The sequence below is a fragment of the Choloepus didactylus genome, chromosome 9, assembly GCF_015220235.1.
Source record: "Choloepus didactylus isolate mChoDid1 chromosome 9, mChoDid1.pri, whole genome shotgun sequence".
Taxonomy (NCBI): Eukaryota; Metazoa; Chordata; class Mammalia; order Pilosa; family Megalonychidae; genus Choloepus; species Choloepus didactylus.
In genome coordinates, this window is record NC_051315.1 from 81,607,013 (window position 1) to 81,622,049 (window position 15,037).

Consider the following 15,037-nt stretch of genomic DNA (forward strand, 5'->3'; position numbering starts at 1 on the left):
ACAAAAGAGGCATCTTAGACGTGCCCACAAACTCACTTTAACATTCCTGAGGCCCTTAAGTCCTCTGGGGGTGGGAGGTGGGGGGTGGGGTGGTTGGGGGATAGCACCAGAAAAGTCTGAGGAAAATGGGGCACATAAATGGTGAGTTGGAGAAGGTGAGGAAGGGAGTGGTGAGAAGTTATCCCATTTTTAAGAACATTATTTAGATTAAATCCTTTGATGATCATTCAGGCTCAGACCAAGAAAGTGTTAGAGAAGTCGAGAAAACAGGAGAAACAGAAAACTTCATACAGCCAAAAACTTTATTCCCATCTTGTACTAGAGGAACAGGAGGGCCATGGATGACAGACCCAGTTGTGAGTCTTCCAGGAGAGGGAACAGAAAGAGCTCACTTGGTGTGGATGACTTGGAGGATCCAGTCTATGTAACGTGAAACCTTGGTGTAGTAGCCCATGTTACCGCTCAGAACACACCCATCTGACCATGATAGGATCCCTAGGAGCTGATTTTGGCACAGAATTGGGGCAGCAGTTATTTCCTGTCAAAAAGAGGAGAGATGAGTCAGTCAGGTTAGCCAAAACAAAGACGGCTGAATACCAAGTCCCTATCAGAGGGGCCCAGAAGAGAAAGACTGAGGTGATAAGGGCTGGGAGAAATGCCTGGTGGCCATCTGGGCCCATCCCGCCCGCTTGCCCTATGCCACACCAGGTGCAGCCATGGAGAAATGAGAACACTCTGAGATGCTTCCACTGTAAAGTCCAAGTTCATTCACGATTCAAAAGAGGCAGTTTATTCTTTCTTGGGCCCTATTTATGCTGATCTCTTCTTGGATGTAGGGACAGGAGATTGGATTGGGTTGAGGGAGATATGCGGACACAAAAACAGTATTCCAGACAAAACTTAGAAGAGGCAGAGGGAATAGAGTTACCTGACATACGAGGGCGCTCTCCAGAGATGATCCTGCACAGAACATGTTCTCTGGGATTTTAGCATAGACTTGTCTTCCAAGGAACACCTGGCAATCATCATCAGAGAACCAAACAACATTTTGGTTTTTCTGGATATCATGAACTATAACTGAACACACAAGGAGAGCATTTCATTCCTCTTTGATCTTTCATGTATCCAACTCCCTTTCATCTCTCCTTCCCTCTCTTTTCTGTTATTAATCTCTCCATCATTCATTGGAGAAAAAAGCCAAAATGAAAAGGAACCAGAGAATAGGAAAACATATAGTGAAAAGAGAACCCCAAGGTCCTGTTCCAGTGTTGTAAATGGCATGACTTGGGCTTCTGTTAGCAAGTTTTTATTATGAGTGCTTGTTTGTAAGTTTCCTAAATGAGCCATACTCAGCATCACCGGCAGGATTGCTCTCCAGCCCCTTCCTCCTCCACGTTCCCTTTCCTGCACACCTGGGTGATGAGAGAGGCAAGAGCACTGCAATCCAGAGACCTCCAGTCATAAAGGGCCAGATGACCTCTGGGTATATCATGTAAACTCTTTGGGCCTCAATTTCCACAAAAATAAAATTAGGGGTTAAGATATGCAAGTTTTCAGGCTCCTTCCAGCTCTAATGCTCTATAATAATCATTATATGATGATCCTCATTGAGTAGGTACTTGAGGACCACTAAGGGTCTGTTTTGGGGGTAGGTAACTCACTGGAATTCATCCATGTCCACCTCCAGCCAGACACAGTACACATGTCTCCTATCCTGTCATCTGTGCTAGTGGGCAGAGCTGCCAGCTTCACCTCATCATTGAGATTTATGGGTTTCTTCAGCTTGATGAGCATGAGGTCATGCTCAGGAAAACTTGGGGTGAAATTTGGATGTTGGAAGGTAAGCATGGGTTCTAATTTCCCTATCTTGTCTTGGAAATGCTTCTCTTCTGAAGCAGCGATCTTGAGGTGAAGTAATCTAGAACAGGACATGAAGCATTAGTAGAGGAGGGAGATATTATTCTATTATTCATTGTGCCTCCTTATTCCCTCTAACTTATGTCATTTTTGGACAAGTTACTTCCATAATTTGTCAAGACATCGGCCTCCTCATATGTCAAATGAGGAGTTGCCATCGCAGTTGCATAATTCTTGGACTATACCACATTTTAAGCAGCCTTTCTCTCCCTGTTGGTTCATCCCCTGGTCCTCAGCCTCCCCCAACTCCTTCTGTCACCCTCATCATCACACCCAGGAATCTAACTCATTGCCACCAGGAACATTCTATACCCTCTCTCCTTCTAACCCTTTTCCAGGTTTGAGGGTCCCCTTAACTAGTCCCCTGACTGGTCAGTCTGAGGAATCCTAGTGGCTTGGGGGGAACATGTCTCCTCCCAGAACATCCCATGACTCACGGTAAGAAGCAGCGAGCTGCAGTGAGAATCCATTGCTTGTGGATCAGAGTCCCCAAGCAAGGCTCATATTCCAAGTTCAGGAAAATCAAAAAGGGTGGTGCATTCATTTCTTTCTTCACCTGATTGGTTTGCCAGGCTGATTCTGCTTTTGCTGGTGCTGGAGTTGCTGTTATGGTTGTTACTATTGACCGAAAGAGGAAAGAAGGGCAGAGTTAGAGATGGGGGAGGAAGTTTCAGAGGACAGAAGGAGGAGACATTTTCTGTGGAAGTGTTTTGGAATGGGCAACATATTATTAACATATAAGGTTTTCATCCTTCTCCTATCTGCTCATTTCCCCTCAGACTTCCCTCATTTTGTGTCCTCCCTTCTACTCCTCCATTCCTTTCTTTCTTCCTCTTGATTCTTCTTTCATTGCTTCAAGTTTCCTTCTTATCTACGGAGCAAAATCTCATCCCGTTGCCAACAACCCACCACACGCTGTGTTGATTCTCATTGTCTCAGTTCAAATCCTCTTTTACACCCACAGAGTTGGAGGAAAATCAATGGGCCCTGAGATTACTGAGTGTTCTAGGAAACTGTCAATTCCTACGGTCCAGAATTCTTATCTTTCCAACTGATGATCTCTCTCCTCCTCTTGTCTAGACCCATTTCCTCCACTTTGCTCCATTTTCAAAATTTTAAGTCGAAATATGAGCCCATACTCACCAGTCACTGTAAGAATGGTGAAGACTAGGAAGAGGCCGTTCATGCTGTAGGTTCCACACCCTCTTCAAGGGAGAAGACCTGGGGAGGGAGGGAACCAATGCAAGAGAACTGCCAATGAGCCCAATCTCCTGGAGTCTTTGCAAAGGCAGAGCTTACAAGGAGGGGTGGGAAGCGCAAGGGAGTAAGGTACCTGGCACTAACTGAGGAGTAAAGACAGGCAGATGCCATGCCCCTAGAGTGTCTATCTTTCCATGGTAGTCTGGGAAATTTCTTCAAGTTGAGCTCCCTGACCCTCACAAGGATGGACTCTGGGCCAAAAGCTTTTCTTTCCTTTTTCAGTAGAGAGAAATCTCAGCCTGACAATCCTGTCTGCCTTATTCAACTGTCTCCAGTAATTCTTTGGCCTCCTGGTTCCCTTAGGTTTACTGACCTGTACCCACTTAGTGTTTCTGACCCCCACCTCTCTGTGTGACATTTGTCTGCCCTCAAGTAGGGAGAAGTTAAAAATTAACTCCTTCCTCTATGAGCTACAGACCACTTTCACCTACCACACTGAACCCCACCCTATGTCACACTGATGCTTGTCCTTGTGTCACACTGGCCCTAACCCCATGTCATCCACCCCCCATGACACACTGTCTCCATCCCAAGTCATCCCCCCTGTGCTGGTTTGAAACTGTTATGGATCTCAGAAGAGTCATGATCTTTTTTTTTTTTTTTTTTTCATTTTTATTGAGATTGTTCAGATACCATACAATTATCCAAAGATCCAAAGTGTACAATCACTTGCCCCTGGGTACCCTCATACAGCTGTGCATCCATCACACTTAATTTTTGTTCAATTTTTAGAAACTTTTCATTACTCCAGACAAGAAATAAAGTGAAAGATGAAAAAAGAAAAAAAAGAAAAGGAAACTCTAATCCTCCCCTATCCCTAACCAACCCCCCTCAATTGCTGACTTGTAGTATTGATATAGTACATTTGTTACTGTTTATGAAAAAATGTTGAAATACTACTAACTGTAGTATATAGTTTGTAATAGGTATATAGTTCTTCCCTATATGCCCCTCTATTATTAACTTCTAATTCTATGGTCATACATTTGTTCTGGTTCATGGAAGTGATTTCTAGTATTTGTACAGTTGATCATGGACATTGCCCACCATAGGATTCACTTTTATACATTCCCATCTTTTGACCTCCAGCTTTCCTTCTGGTGCCATGTATGACTCTGAGCTTCCCCTTTCCACCTCATTCACACACCATTCGGCACTGTTAGTTATTCTCACATCTTGCTACCAACACCCATATTCATTTCCAAACATTTAAGTTCATCCTAATTGAACATTCTGCTCATACTAAGCAACCACTCCCCATTCTTAAGCCTCATCCTATATCTTGGTACCTTATATTTCATGTCTATGAGTTTACATATTATAATTAGTTCCTATCAGTGAGACCCTGCAATAATTGTCCTAATGTGTCTGGCTTATTTCACTCAGTATATTGCCCTCGAGGTTTTGTCATCAACCCATTTTTTTTTTTAATATGGTTTTATTCACTCACCATACATTCCATCCCAAGTAAATAATCGATGGTTTTCTGCATGGTCATACATTTATGTGTTCACCACCTTCACCACTATCTATATAAGAGAATCTACATTTCTTCCACAAGGCAGGAGGGAGAGTCAAAGAAGGTAGAGAGACAAAAGAAAGAGGAAAAAAAAATGACAGCTAGGAAGCAGCAAAAGGAAAAATAACCTAAAATCAAAGTAGAATAAAGAATCAGACAATACCACCAATGTCAAGTGTCTAACATGCCTCCCCTATCCCCCCCTCTTATCTGCATTCGCCTTGGTATATCACCTTTGTTACATTAAAGGAAGCATAATACAATGATTCTATTAGTTACAGTCTCTAGTTTATGCTGATTGCATCCCTCCCCCAATGCCTCCCCATTTTTAACACCTTGCAAGGTTGACATTTGCTTGTTCTCCCTTGTAAAAGAACGTATTTGTACATTTTATCACAATTGTTGAATACTCTAGATTTCACCAAGTTACACAGTCCCAGTCGTTATCTTTCCTCCTTTCTTGTGGTGTCTCACATGCTCCCCACCTTCCTCTCTCAACCGTATTCATAGTTACCTTTGTTCAGTGTACTTACATTGTTGTGCTACCATCTCCCAAAATTGTGTTCCAAACCACACACTCCTGTCTTCTATCACCCTGTAGTGCTCCCTTTAGTATTTCCTATAGGACAGGTGTCTTGTTCACAAAGTCTCTCATTGTCTGTTTGTCAGAAAATATTTTGAGCTCTCCCTCATATTTGAAGGACAGCTTTGCTGGATACAGGATTCTTGGTTGGTGGTTTTTCTCTTTCAGTATCTTAAATATATCACACCACTTCCTTCTTGCCTCCATGGTTTCTGCTGAGAGATCCGCACATAGTCTTATTAAGCTTCCTTTGTATGTAATGGATCACTTTTCTCTTGCTGCTTTCAGGATTCTCTCTTTGTCTTTGACATTTGATAATCCGATTATTAAGTGTCTCGGCGTAGGCCTATTCATATCTCTTCTGTTTGGAGTATGCTGCGCTTCTTGGATCTGTAATTTTATGTCTTTCATAAGAGATGGGAAATTTTCATTAATTATTTCCTCTATTATTGCTTCTGCCCCCTTTCCCTTCTCTTCTCCTTCTGTGACACCAATGATACGTACATTATTGTACTTTGTTTCATCCTTGAGTTCCCGGAGACGTTGCTCATATTTTTTCATTCTTTTCTCCATCTGCTCCTTTGCGTGTAGGCTTTCAGGTGTTTTGTTAGCCAGTTCCTGACTGTTTTCTTCTGCCTCTTGAGATCTGCTGTTGTATGTTTCCATTGTGTCTTTCATCTCTTGTCTTGTGCCTTTCATTTCCATAGATTCTACTAGTTATTTTTTTGAACTTTTGATTTCTGTCGTATACATGCCCAGTGCTTCCTTTACAGCCTCTATCTCTTTTGCAATATCTTCTCTAAACTTTTTGATTTGATTTAGCATTAGTTTAAATTCCTGTATCTCAGTTGAAGTGTACATTTGTTCCTTTGACTGGGCCATAACTTTGTTTTTCTTAGTGTAGGTTGTAATTTTCTGTTGTCTAGGCATGGTTTCCTTGGTTATCCAAATCAGGTTTTCCCAGACCAGAACAGGCTCAGGTCCCAGAGGGAAGAAATATTCAGTATCTGGTTTCCCTGCGGGTGTGTCTTAGAAAATTGCTCCACCCTTTGATGCCTCAGGTCACTGTGCTTTTCTGCCCAGCAGGTGATGCCTGTTAGCCTATAATTCTTGACTGGTGTGAGGCGGTATGGCTGTGTTCCCCCAGGCTCTGGGGTCTGGTTCTGAATGGAAAGGGCCCCACCCCTTTCCTCCTAGAGAAGACAGACCCCCCAGGTGGAGGTCATTAGCATTTCAATGGTCTCGCTCTCTGCTTGTGCTGTCTCCACCCTTCCCCAAGTCACAGCCCTGGAAACTGAATATGACTGGGGCTTTCTCCACTGAGCCAAAAAAGAAACAGACAGTCCCCTTCAGACCCAGTCCAAGATACCCCTCCGGCTCTCCACGGTGAGTCGTCACCCAAAGCCTCTGTCTGTTTTTTGGGGATGTGTACCTGTAGTAAGCAGTTCACACTCGCTACTTAAAACCCCAGTTGGAGCTCAGCTGAGCTATATTCACTTGCTGGGAGAGAGCTTCTCTCTGGCACCACGAGGCTTTGCAGCTCAGGCTATGGGGGAGGGGGTCTTGCGACTTGGATCCGCCGGTATTACTTACAGATTTTATGCTGTGTTCTTGGGCATTCCTCCCAATTAAGGTTGGTGTATGATGAGTGGATGGTCTCATTTGTCCCCCCGCAGTTATTCTGGATTATTTACTAGTTGTTTCTGGTTTTTTGTAGTTGTTCCAGGGGGACTACTTAGCTTCCACTCCTCTCTATGCCGCCATCTTGCCCGAGTCAAGAGTCATGATCTTTTAACCCAATCTTTTGGGGGTGGAACCTCTTGATTGAGTGTTTCCATGGAGATGTGACTCACCCAACTGTGGGTGATAACTTTGATTAGACTATTTCCATGGAGGTGTGGCCCTGCCCATTCAGGGTGGGTCTTGATTAGTTTACTGGAGTATTTAAAAGAGAAGCTAAGAGCCGACACAGACCCAGATGCATGCTGATGCTTAGAGATGCTTGGAGATGTGGACAGAAGGACATTTGGAGATACAAAGCTAAGAGATGAAGCCCAGAGTTTGGCCTGGAGAAGCTAAGAGAGGACCCCCAGATGCTTAGAGAGAAATGTCCTGGGAGAAAGAAGCAAGGATGCACAGAAGCTGAGAGAGAGGAGCTTAAACACAACCCAGGACCAGCAGATGCCAGCCATGTGCCTTCCCAGCTGACAGAGCTGTTCAGGATGCCATTGGCCATTCTTCAGTGAAGGTATCCTCTAGCTGATGCCTTAGTTTGGACACTTTTCTGGCTGTAGAACTGTAAATTTATAGCCTAATAAACCCCCTTTATAAAAGCCAATCCATTTCTGGTATTTTGCATAATGGCAGCTCTAGCAAACTGGAACACCCCCTCTCCTCAGGTCTCACTGACCACTCCCTGGAATTTTGCAAAATCCCAAAACTTAGTGGTTTCAAACAGCAACCAATTATTTACTCACAATTCTGAGGGTAGTCACTTTGGGATGGGTTTAGCTGGGCAGGTCTTCTGGTCTCAGCAGAGCTCATTCATGTATCAGTGATCAGCTGGCAGTCCATGGCCCCACATGCATGTGGTAGTTGGCTGGTTGTTGGCTGAATTGATGGGGTTCACTATCATCATCTAGCAGACTAGACTGAGATCATGCGTATGATTCTAGTTGCCCAGTTGTCAAGATCAGCAAGAAGGCAAGCCCTAAGTATGATATTGACGGTGTTTTAAAACTTCAACTTCTGTGTGAGACCAAGAGAAGGGATGTTTATTTGGTCCAGGAGCTATATTTTCTGTAGCACACTAAATAATTTAACCTGTACGATCACTTTATTCAGACACCATAATTACGAGGAACTTTGAATAGGGAGTAAGATCTGTTTGGTTTGTACAGGTTAGTGTGAAACCCTGATACATCCCAGAGTAATTTGGGGAGAGAATAAAAATGTATTTGCAGAGCCCCGCTGAGGAACTGGGGGAAAATGCAAAAATATTAATCTTCCCCATCTGGGGAATCACTGATGTTCTCACAAGCATTGAGGTTTATCAATTTAGTAGGCCAAGCCCTCGATCCTGGGGATTGCCCTTATGAAGCTTGTTGCTGCAAAGGAGAGGCTATGCCTACTTATAATTATGACTGAGAATCTCCCCCAGAGAATCTCTTTTGTTGCTCTGATCTGTCCTCTCTCTCTCTCTCTCTCTCTCTAAGCCCACTCAGCAAGTAAACTCACTGCCCTCCTCCATACGTGAGACATGACTCCCAGGGGTGTAAATCTCCCTGGCAACATGGGATGTGACTCCTGGCATCAGGGATTGACAACATCTTCTTGACCAAAAGGAGGAAGCAAAATTAAATAAAGTTTCAGTGGCTGAGGGATTTCATACGGAGTTGAGAGTTCATTTAGGAGGTTATTCTTATGTGTTATATAGATATACCTTTTTATTTTTTAGCATATTGGAATAGCTAGAAGGAAATACCTGAAACTGTTGAACTGCAACCCAGTAGCCTTGATTCTTAAAGATGATGGTATAACTAACTATGTAGCTTACATGGTGTGACTATGTGATTGTGAAAACCTTGTGGCTCACACTCCTCTATCCAGTGTATGGAGAGATGAGTAGAAAAACGGGGACAACAATTAACTGAAAAATAAGATGGGATGGGGGGATGAAATATTTTAGGTGTTCTTTTACATTTTTATTTTTATTCTTATTTTTACTTTTTTTGGAGTAATGAAAATGTTCAAAAATTGATTGTGGTGATGAATGCACAACCATATGATAGTGCTGTGAACAGTAGATTGTACACTGTGGATGACTGTATGGTATGTGAATATACCTCAATAAAACTGATTTTTTTAAAAAAGAAGGCAAGCCCCAGTGTCCAAGCACTTCTCAAGCTTCTGCTTCCATCATGTTTGCTGATGTCCCATGGGGCAAAGAAGTCACATGGCCAATTCAGAGTCAAGGGGAATGGGAAAATAGAGCCCTCCTCTTGAGGAAAGATTGGGTAAAATCACATTGCAAGGGCACAATAGAAGGGGAATAATTTTTGTCCTCAACATTTTATTGCACAAATTTTCAAATATACCAAAAAGTTGAAAGCGGTGTATAGTGAACATCCGTGTACCTACCTGAATTCTTCAATTAACATTTTGCTATATTTGCTTTATCACATACCTATCCATCTACATTTGTGGCCATGTTACAATTGCAGGAGATTACAAAGAGCAGAGGTGACCAGCTCCTGTGGTTGCAATCTGGTTTCCTCTCCCACCTCTCTGAAGCTTCTTCTCTTTCTCTATTTTCAGTCGGTCTTCACAGCTGTCACCCTCACCATATAACCCCTGAGTTCCTGCAACAACTTCCAAGTTGGCTTTCCTTGACCAGCAGTCTCTTCCTCTGTTCAATCTGCTGTGTTGGGCTTGTTTTTATTTGTTGTGCTCTTGTTTAAAAGCTTGCAGTGCTTCCTCCTGCCCATCCCTACATATCAAAATTCCTATGCCTGACCTCCAAAGCTCTCAATAATCTGGTATTAATGATGCCAGTCTGATGTTTAGGGATATGCCGTAATGGGCAGAGTCAGAGTTCCTAGGCAATCTCAAAAGCCGTCTGTGTCCTTGAGAGACCCTTTGGCACAATTCTCTGACCAACTGTGGTCCCTGTGTATCTTATCCCCGTTTAAAAATTGGCTGTAATCTTTGACTTTAAGTCCTCTTATCTCAGCTCCCACAACACACCCATGTGCTTCTCCCATAAGCACCCTTTATGCACCAGTTTCTGCCCCTAACTGGCACGTTATCAACAGCCTCCTGACTTTCATTCCTGTAAGTTCATCTGTCCCCGCTGGTGAGCAAGGACTGGCTCCTTCCCTTGGCATTTAGTCACACAGTGGCGCTGGCTCTTGAATGTGTTCTTCTGATTGGCTGTGAGTCCTTGGCTATCCCACCTGGGCTCATGGCCACAAGAAAGGGTTCCCATGCATCCTACGATCTGGCCACACCCCTCACTACAGTGGGGAGGAGGACCCTTCTCTCCCTCTATCTGTGCCAGTCCCTGTCTGGCACCCACTGAGCTCCAGCTGTTCAAACTCCACGTGGAGTTCCTCCCACATCCCTACCCTGTCTCCTGGTGAATTATTTCCCTGTATTCCCTACCAGGAATTGCCACTCTAACCCGGTCAGTATCTTTGGTATTCTTCACATTTACAATTTCCATGCATGCTTCCGTGCACTCTTTGGTCCACTGTAAAGACATATTTGGGACACCTACCCTACCTTGTCAGGGTGTCTGCCCCTGTCCACTGCCCTTGCTGAGTGGATCAAGCTCCGATGTCAAGGACCAGAACGTGGATCCCCAGAGATGCCTCCAGGCTGACGCAGCTTTACTTCAGAGGATCTGCCTGGCCTGGGACTGACCTGATCCTATCATACTGACAGGTCATCCTGTTGGACTCTCATATGCTTCTAGATGGGGTCAGACTGGAGAAGCTCAAATGACCTGTTCATGACCTTGACTTCCTTGAAGGCAGTGTATATCTCATTCAACTCTGCATCTCCAGATTCTAGCACAGTGCCTGGCACTACAAAGTAGATGTAGATTACACACACACACACACACACACACACACACACACACACACACACAAAGTGAATACCACCTGTTCATCTTCTGACTTAATGCTTAATGGTCTCAGCAACCTGCCACATTGACCTGACCTCTAGATAATCTAATCTCCCTGTCTTGGCTCAGGACACTTCCTTGTGAACTGCAGTGGGAATAGCATTTCCAGGCTATAGCTTGATCCCAAGGACCATGTACTGGACATCACTGGCATGAGACTTAATTTTTTTCCTTTTAACTGCTTAACTGAAAACTGACATACAACAAACTGTATATATTTAAAGTGTATCACTTAGTGAGCATGTCCCCAAAAGATACCTCATTCCCCTTTGTAATCACTCCTTCTTGCCCTCCTGCCCACACCCCTGTCTCCAGGCAACCACACTTGGGCCAGGACATCATTTATCACTGACTCCTCCGCATGCCCACTTTAACAGGAGAGGCCATGGTGACATTTCAGGTCCCTAGTATCAATGCCAACTCACACTCTATTTCCAACAATCCTCGAACTCTCTGAGTATTCCCCTCTTCTTATATGGTTATCTGAGTAAGTGGCCGTAGGCTCTGTAGGGGGAAGACATACAGGAGTCATTATTGAATATGCTTGCTCTAGTGCTGCAGGGCTCTCTTCACAGGCACCTGGCCTCTCCTTCAGTCACCAGATTCCAGGTGTGAAGCTGACTCAGGTCCAGATATGGAGAAGGTGGTGGGACTGTCTATTGGGATGGCTGCCCTCAGCCTCTTGATCATCTATCTTTGATTTTCTTTAAATTGATTGAGCAGTCTCTTGTTGGCAGACTGTTCTCAATATAGCAGTCAGATTGATCCTCTTAAAACACTCTGATCATATCACTCTGCCACTCAAAACCCATCTTCTTCAGAGTAGAAGCACAAGTTCTTCTAATGGTCTGTAAGGTCGTTGGCCCCTGGCTGCATCTCTGAATATATTTCCTACTTTTCTCCCCTTCTTTCACTCCAGTCCAGCCACACTGGCCTTATTGCTGTTTCTTGAACACACTAGGCACATTCCCACCTGAGGGTCTACCTGACCTGTTCCTTCCTCCAAGTCTTTGCTCAAATATTACCTTCTCAATGAAGCCTTCCCTAACCCATCTCTAAAATTGACCCCTTTCTTATCTTGGCACCTTCTAAAATCCTTTGTCACTTTATTTTTCTCCAAAGCTCTTATTATGATCTAACATAACGCATATTGTGCTTTCTCATTTTATTGATTATCTGACACCCCAATGAATATAAGCTGTAAAAGGGCAGGAATATTTGCTTTTTAAAACTGATTTATTCCCAGTGCCTCATAGATACTTTACAGTTCTAGCACATCATAGACACTCAGTAAATATTTGTTGAGCATAGAAAGAATAAGCAGCCCCTCTCAATTTGAGTTAGTTGTTGTTGTTGTTGTTGTTGTTGTTGTTATCTCTAGGATTCTTTTGCAAGCAGCCAAGTTCCCCAAGTGTGAATCTTTTCATTCTGGAGCAAATTAGTTGAAAGGCTTTTACAAAAGTATCAGAAATGACCATTGGTCATTTCTCAAGTGTCCCATGGAACAGTGTGTGTGTTGGTGTGGCTGAGAGGTGCAGGGAGACCCTGGGAGATGCCATCCAAGGTTCTTGTGCCTTCTAGATCTCTTTCTTCCTCTTCCAATGTGGGTTGAAATACATGTATTTAACTCTCACATTTTCCAATAATGACTATTTGTGTTTGGATTCAAATGCACACACACACACAAACACACTTCTCAAGGACGTGCATTAATTCTCAGAGACACTATAGTTTAAACCAGAGGTTGCAAGTAGTTCGGCTTCCTGGAATTGAATTACTTGTTTTAAAATCATTTGAATTAGTCATGAAATATTTAGCCACATTCAGTCTCCTCTTTAAAAATTGAAATATCTGGCTATTTCCATTTTTACTGGTGACAAGAAGTGAGCACTCATTTTAGATGGTGTATGTGCTCTATTTTACCACAGTCCTCACCACTCCTTATTGTCTCCCTGACACCAAGGCTAAGTGACAATTGCCATTCATTAATGTATCAATATGATCATTTTTCTTAAAGTAGAGTTAAGAGGAAAGTGATACAGTTCTTATATCCAAGCCCCTACCAAAATTGGAAAAACCAAGATATAGAAAGAGAGAAGCATACATTTCAAGAAAAATGGGATGAGAAGGTTTAGAGGGGAGAGGGGACAAGAGAGATCGTTCTTAAGTATTTATATACAATATGCAAATATAGTGTGACTGGGTCCATAGCATGCAATTCAAAATGTCAGGATGCTGAATTTGTAATCCTTGCTTTAATCCATTGAACGGGAACTAATGATATATTCTACCTACCTCATAACGTGTAAGATATTTGTTTCTCTAAAAAATTCTGTAATTCATATTATTACATGGAGCACTTGTAGTTTCTTTCCTTGATATGGACATCTCCCTGACACCCCCCAAAACACATATAAGTCCACCTAACCTCCCAAATTTTGTATAGGGTATTGGTGCACTTTAGTCAAACTGTTTTAAGGAAACAAGGGTACTCAGATATTTATCTGATTATGTCTTTCTCCCTCCACCACCTTTTTCATCTTTATTCAAGCCAGACAAAAAAGAAAGCAGTTATTGAGCCCAATTCACTGATAGCCAAGCGGGAAGCTTTGGGGTGTGAACCAGACAGGGAATGACTCATTGGAAGCCAAATGTTTGTATGGAAAGCTCCTCCCTAAAATGGCACAAAAGCAAATATTTATACACAACATGTGAAAAAAGCATTGTGGAACTCTTGGGAGGAGGGGTTAAAATATTACCACCCATTCCTAATTATACCTTTTTGATAAAACATTGCTCTGCTAGCACGGAGGCCGACCAAGGCTCTGAGCTTTTCAGAAATGGAGTTGCTATAATTGGTAGGATGGGTCCTGACTCACAGTACGTCTTATTTTGAAATATGACTCAATTTTGATAACCTCAGCCCAATCTCTATTTTTAATGCATTGAAAATTCATATGCTACTTGCGAAAATTTCAAGTTTCGTGTATATATTTCTCTCAATTGTGATCAGCACAAATAGAGGACACGAGAAAAGAATGATTAAAAATGGAAATTTGTTCCTTGCTGAGCAAATGTTTCCCGCAAGTGGTATATGCATAATTTAAATTCTGCACCATGATTTTGCCTATTGCTTTTAACATTGTTCTTTTGCTCCTCAAGTCAACTAAAAAAAAAAAAAATGACTGTTCGTTTCCATTCTGACAGGCATTTTTGGCTCATCAGGCTCCTGTTTAACCTTATCAGGCCCTTGTTTGAGACACTGGAGCCCATGACCAGGCTGATTTGGGGCCTGTGGGAAGTCTGCTCCTGTTAGAAGCTGCCTCTGACAGGAGGTGATGATGGTGGTGGTGGAAGGTTGGTGATTTTCCATCTGGTCCTGACTTGAAAAGCCACCATGGGTCAGGAGGTAAGAGGCCAAGGAGCTAGTCCTCCAGCAGGGTGACCTTGGCAATGTTGCGCTGAGCCAAAGAGGGGAGTACTAAACTAAGTGGCATTTGCTTTTTCTGTGACCCCTATTGGGATCTTGGATTTGTTGGAAGGCAAATGTGACTCTAACTCCTATCATTGAACTAAGCAGCAGCTTTCTTTTAGAATTTTGTCTTGTGTCCAAGAAACCAATGGGAAATACTTAGGACAGTGGCTAAAAAGAGATATGAATGAGGCTAGTATCAAGGAGAGATAATAGCATTTTTGAGCTCCATATTTGTTTTTTGTTTTGTTCTTTTTTTTTTTTTCAGAGAAATGAGAATGTTCTCATATTGATTGTGGTAGTAAATGCATAACTATATGATTATTTCAAGAGCCATTGATTGCACACTTTGGATAGATTGAATGGTGTGTGAATAAAACTGTTGAAAACAAAAAACAACAACAACAAAATGAGCTCCATATTTGGAGCTGGTGTTATCTATTTTTGTATCAAAATTTTCCCATCCAGAGGAGTGCATGCAGACTGTGGTTAAAGATACAGCTCTGCCTCCTTTAGTCAAGATCATGAGAAAATTGATTCTCTGGGTAAATGAATTTCCCAGATTTCTGGAGCCAGCCTTAAAAAGTAAATAAATAA

The 15,037-nt window shown here is 42.7% G+C and overlaps 1 protein-coding gene across 1 annotated transcript; it reads right to left on the reverse strand.

The window, feature by feature from the left end:
* Positions 1 to 388: 388 nt before the first annotated feature.
* On the reverse strand, positions 389 to 3,103 carry LOC119543782 (serine protease 58-like). The gene is made up of 5 exons (XM_037848655.1): positions 3,061 to 3,103; positions 2,355 to 2,535; positions 1,662 to 1,918; positions 929 to 1,077; positions 389 to 538 (listed from the first exon to the last, which is right to left on the reverse strand). Exons 1-5 carry the CDS (start codon positions 3,101 to 3,103, stop codon positions 389 to 391), a joined length of 780 nt encoding a protein of 259 aa, XP_037704583.1.
* Positions 3,104 to 15,037: the final 11,934 nt, after the last annotated feature.

Bases quoted from the DNA above. Each gene is read 5' to 3' on its own strand.
- LOC119543782 (XM_037848655.1), bottom strand. From the start codon at position 3,103: ATGAACGGCCTCTTCCTAGTCTTCACCATTCTTACAGTGACTG. The intron at 2,536-3,060 runs GTGAGTATGGGC...TTCGGTCAATAG, and splicing joins CACCATTCTTACAGTGACTG to TAACAACCATAACAGCAACT. The intron at 1,078-1,661 runs GTGAGTTACCTA...TTGTGTGTTCAG, and splicing joins GTGGACATGGATGAATTCCA to TTATAGTTCATGATATCCAG.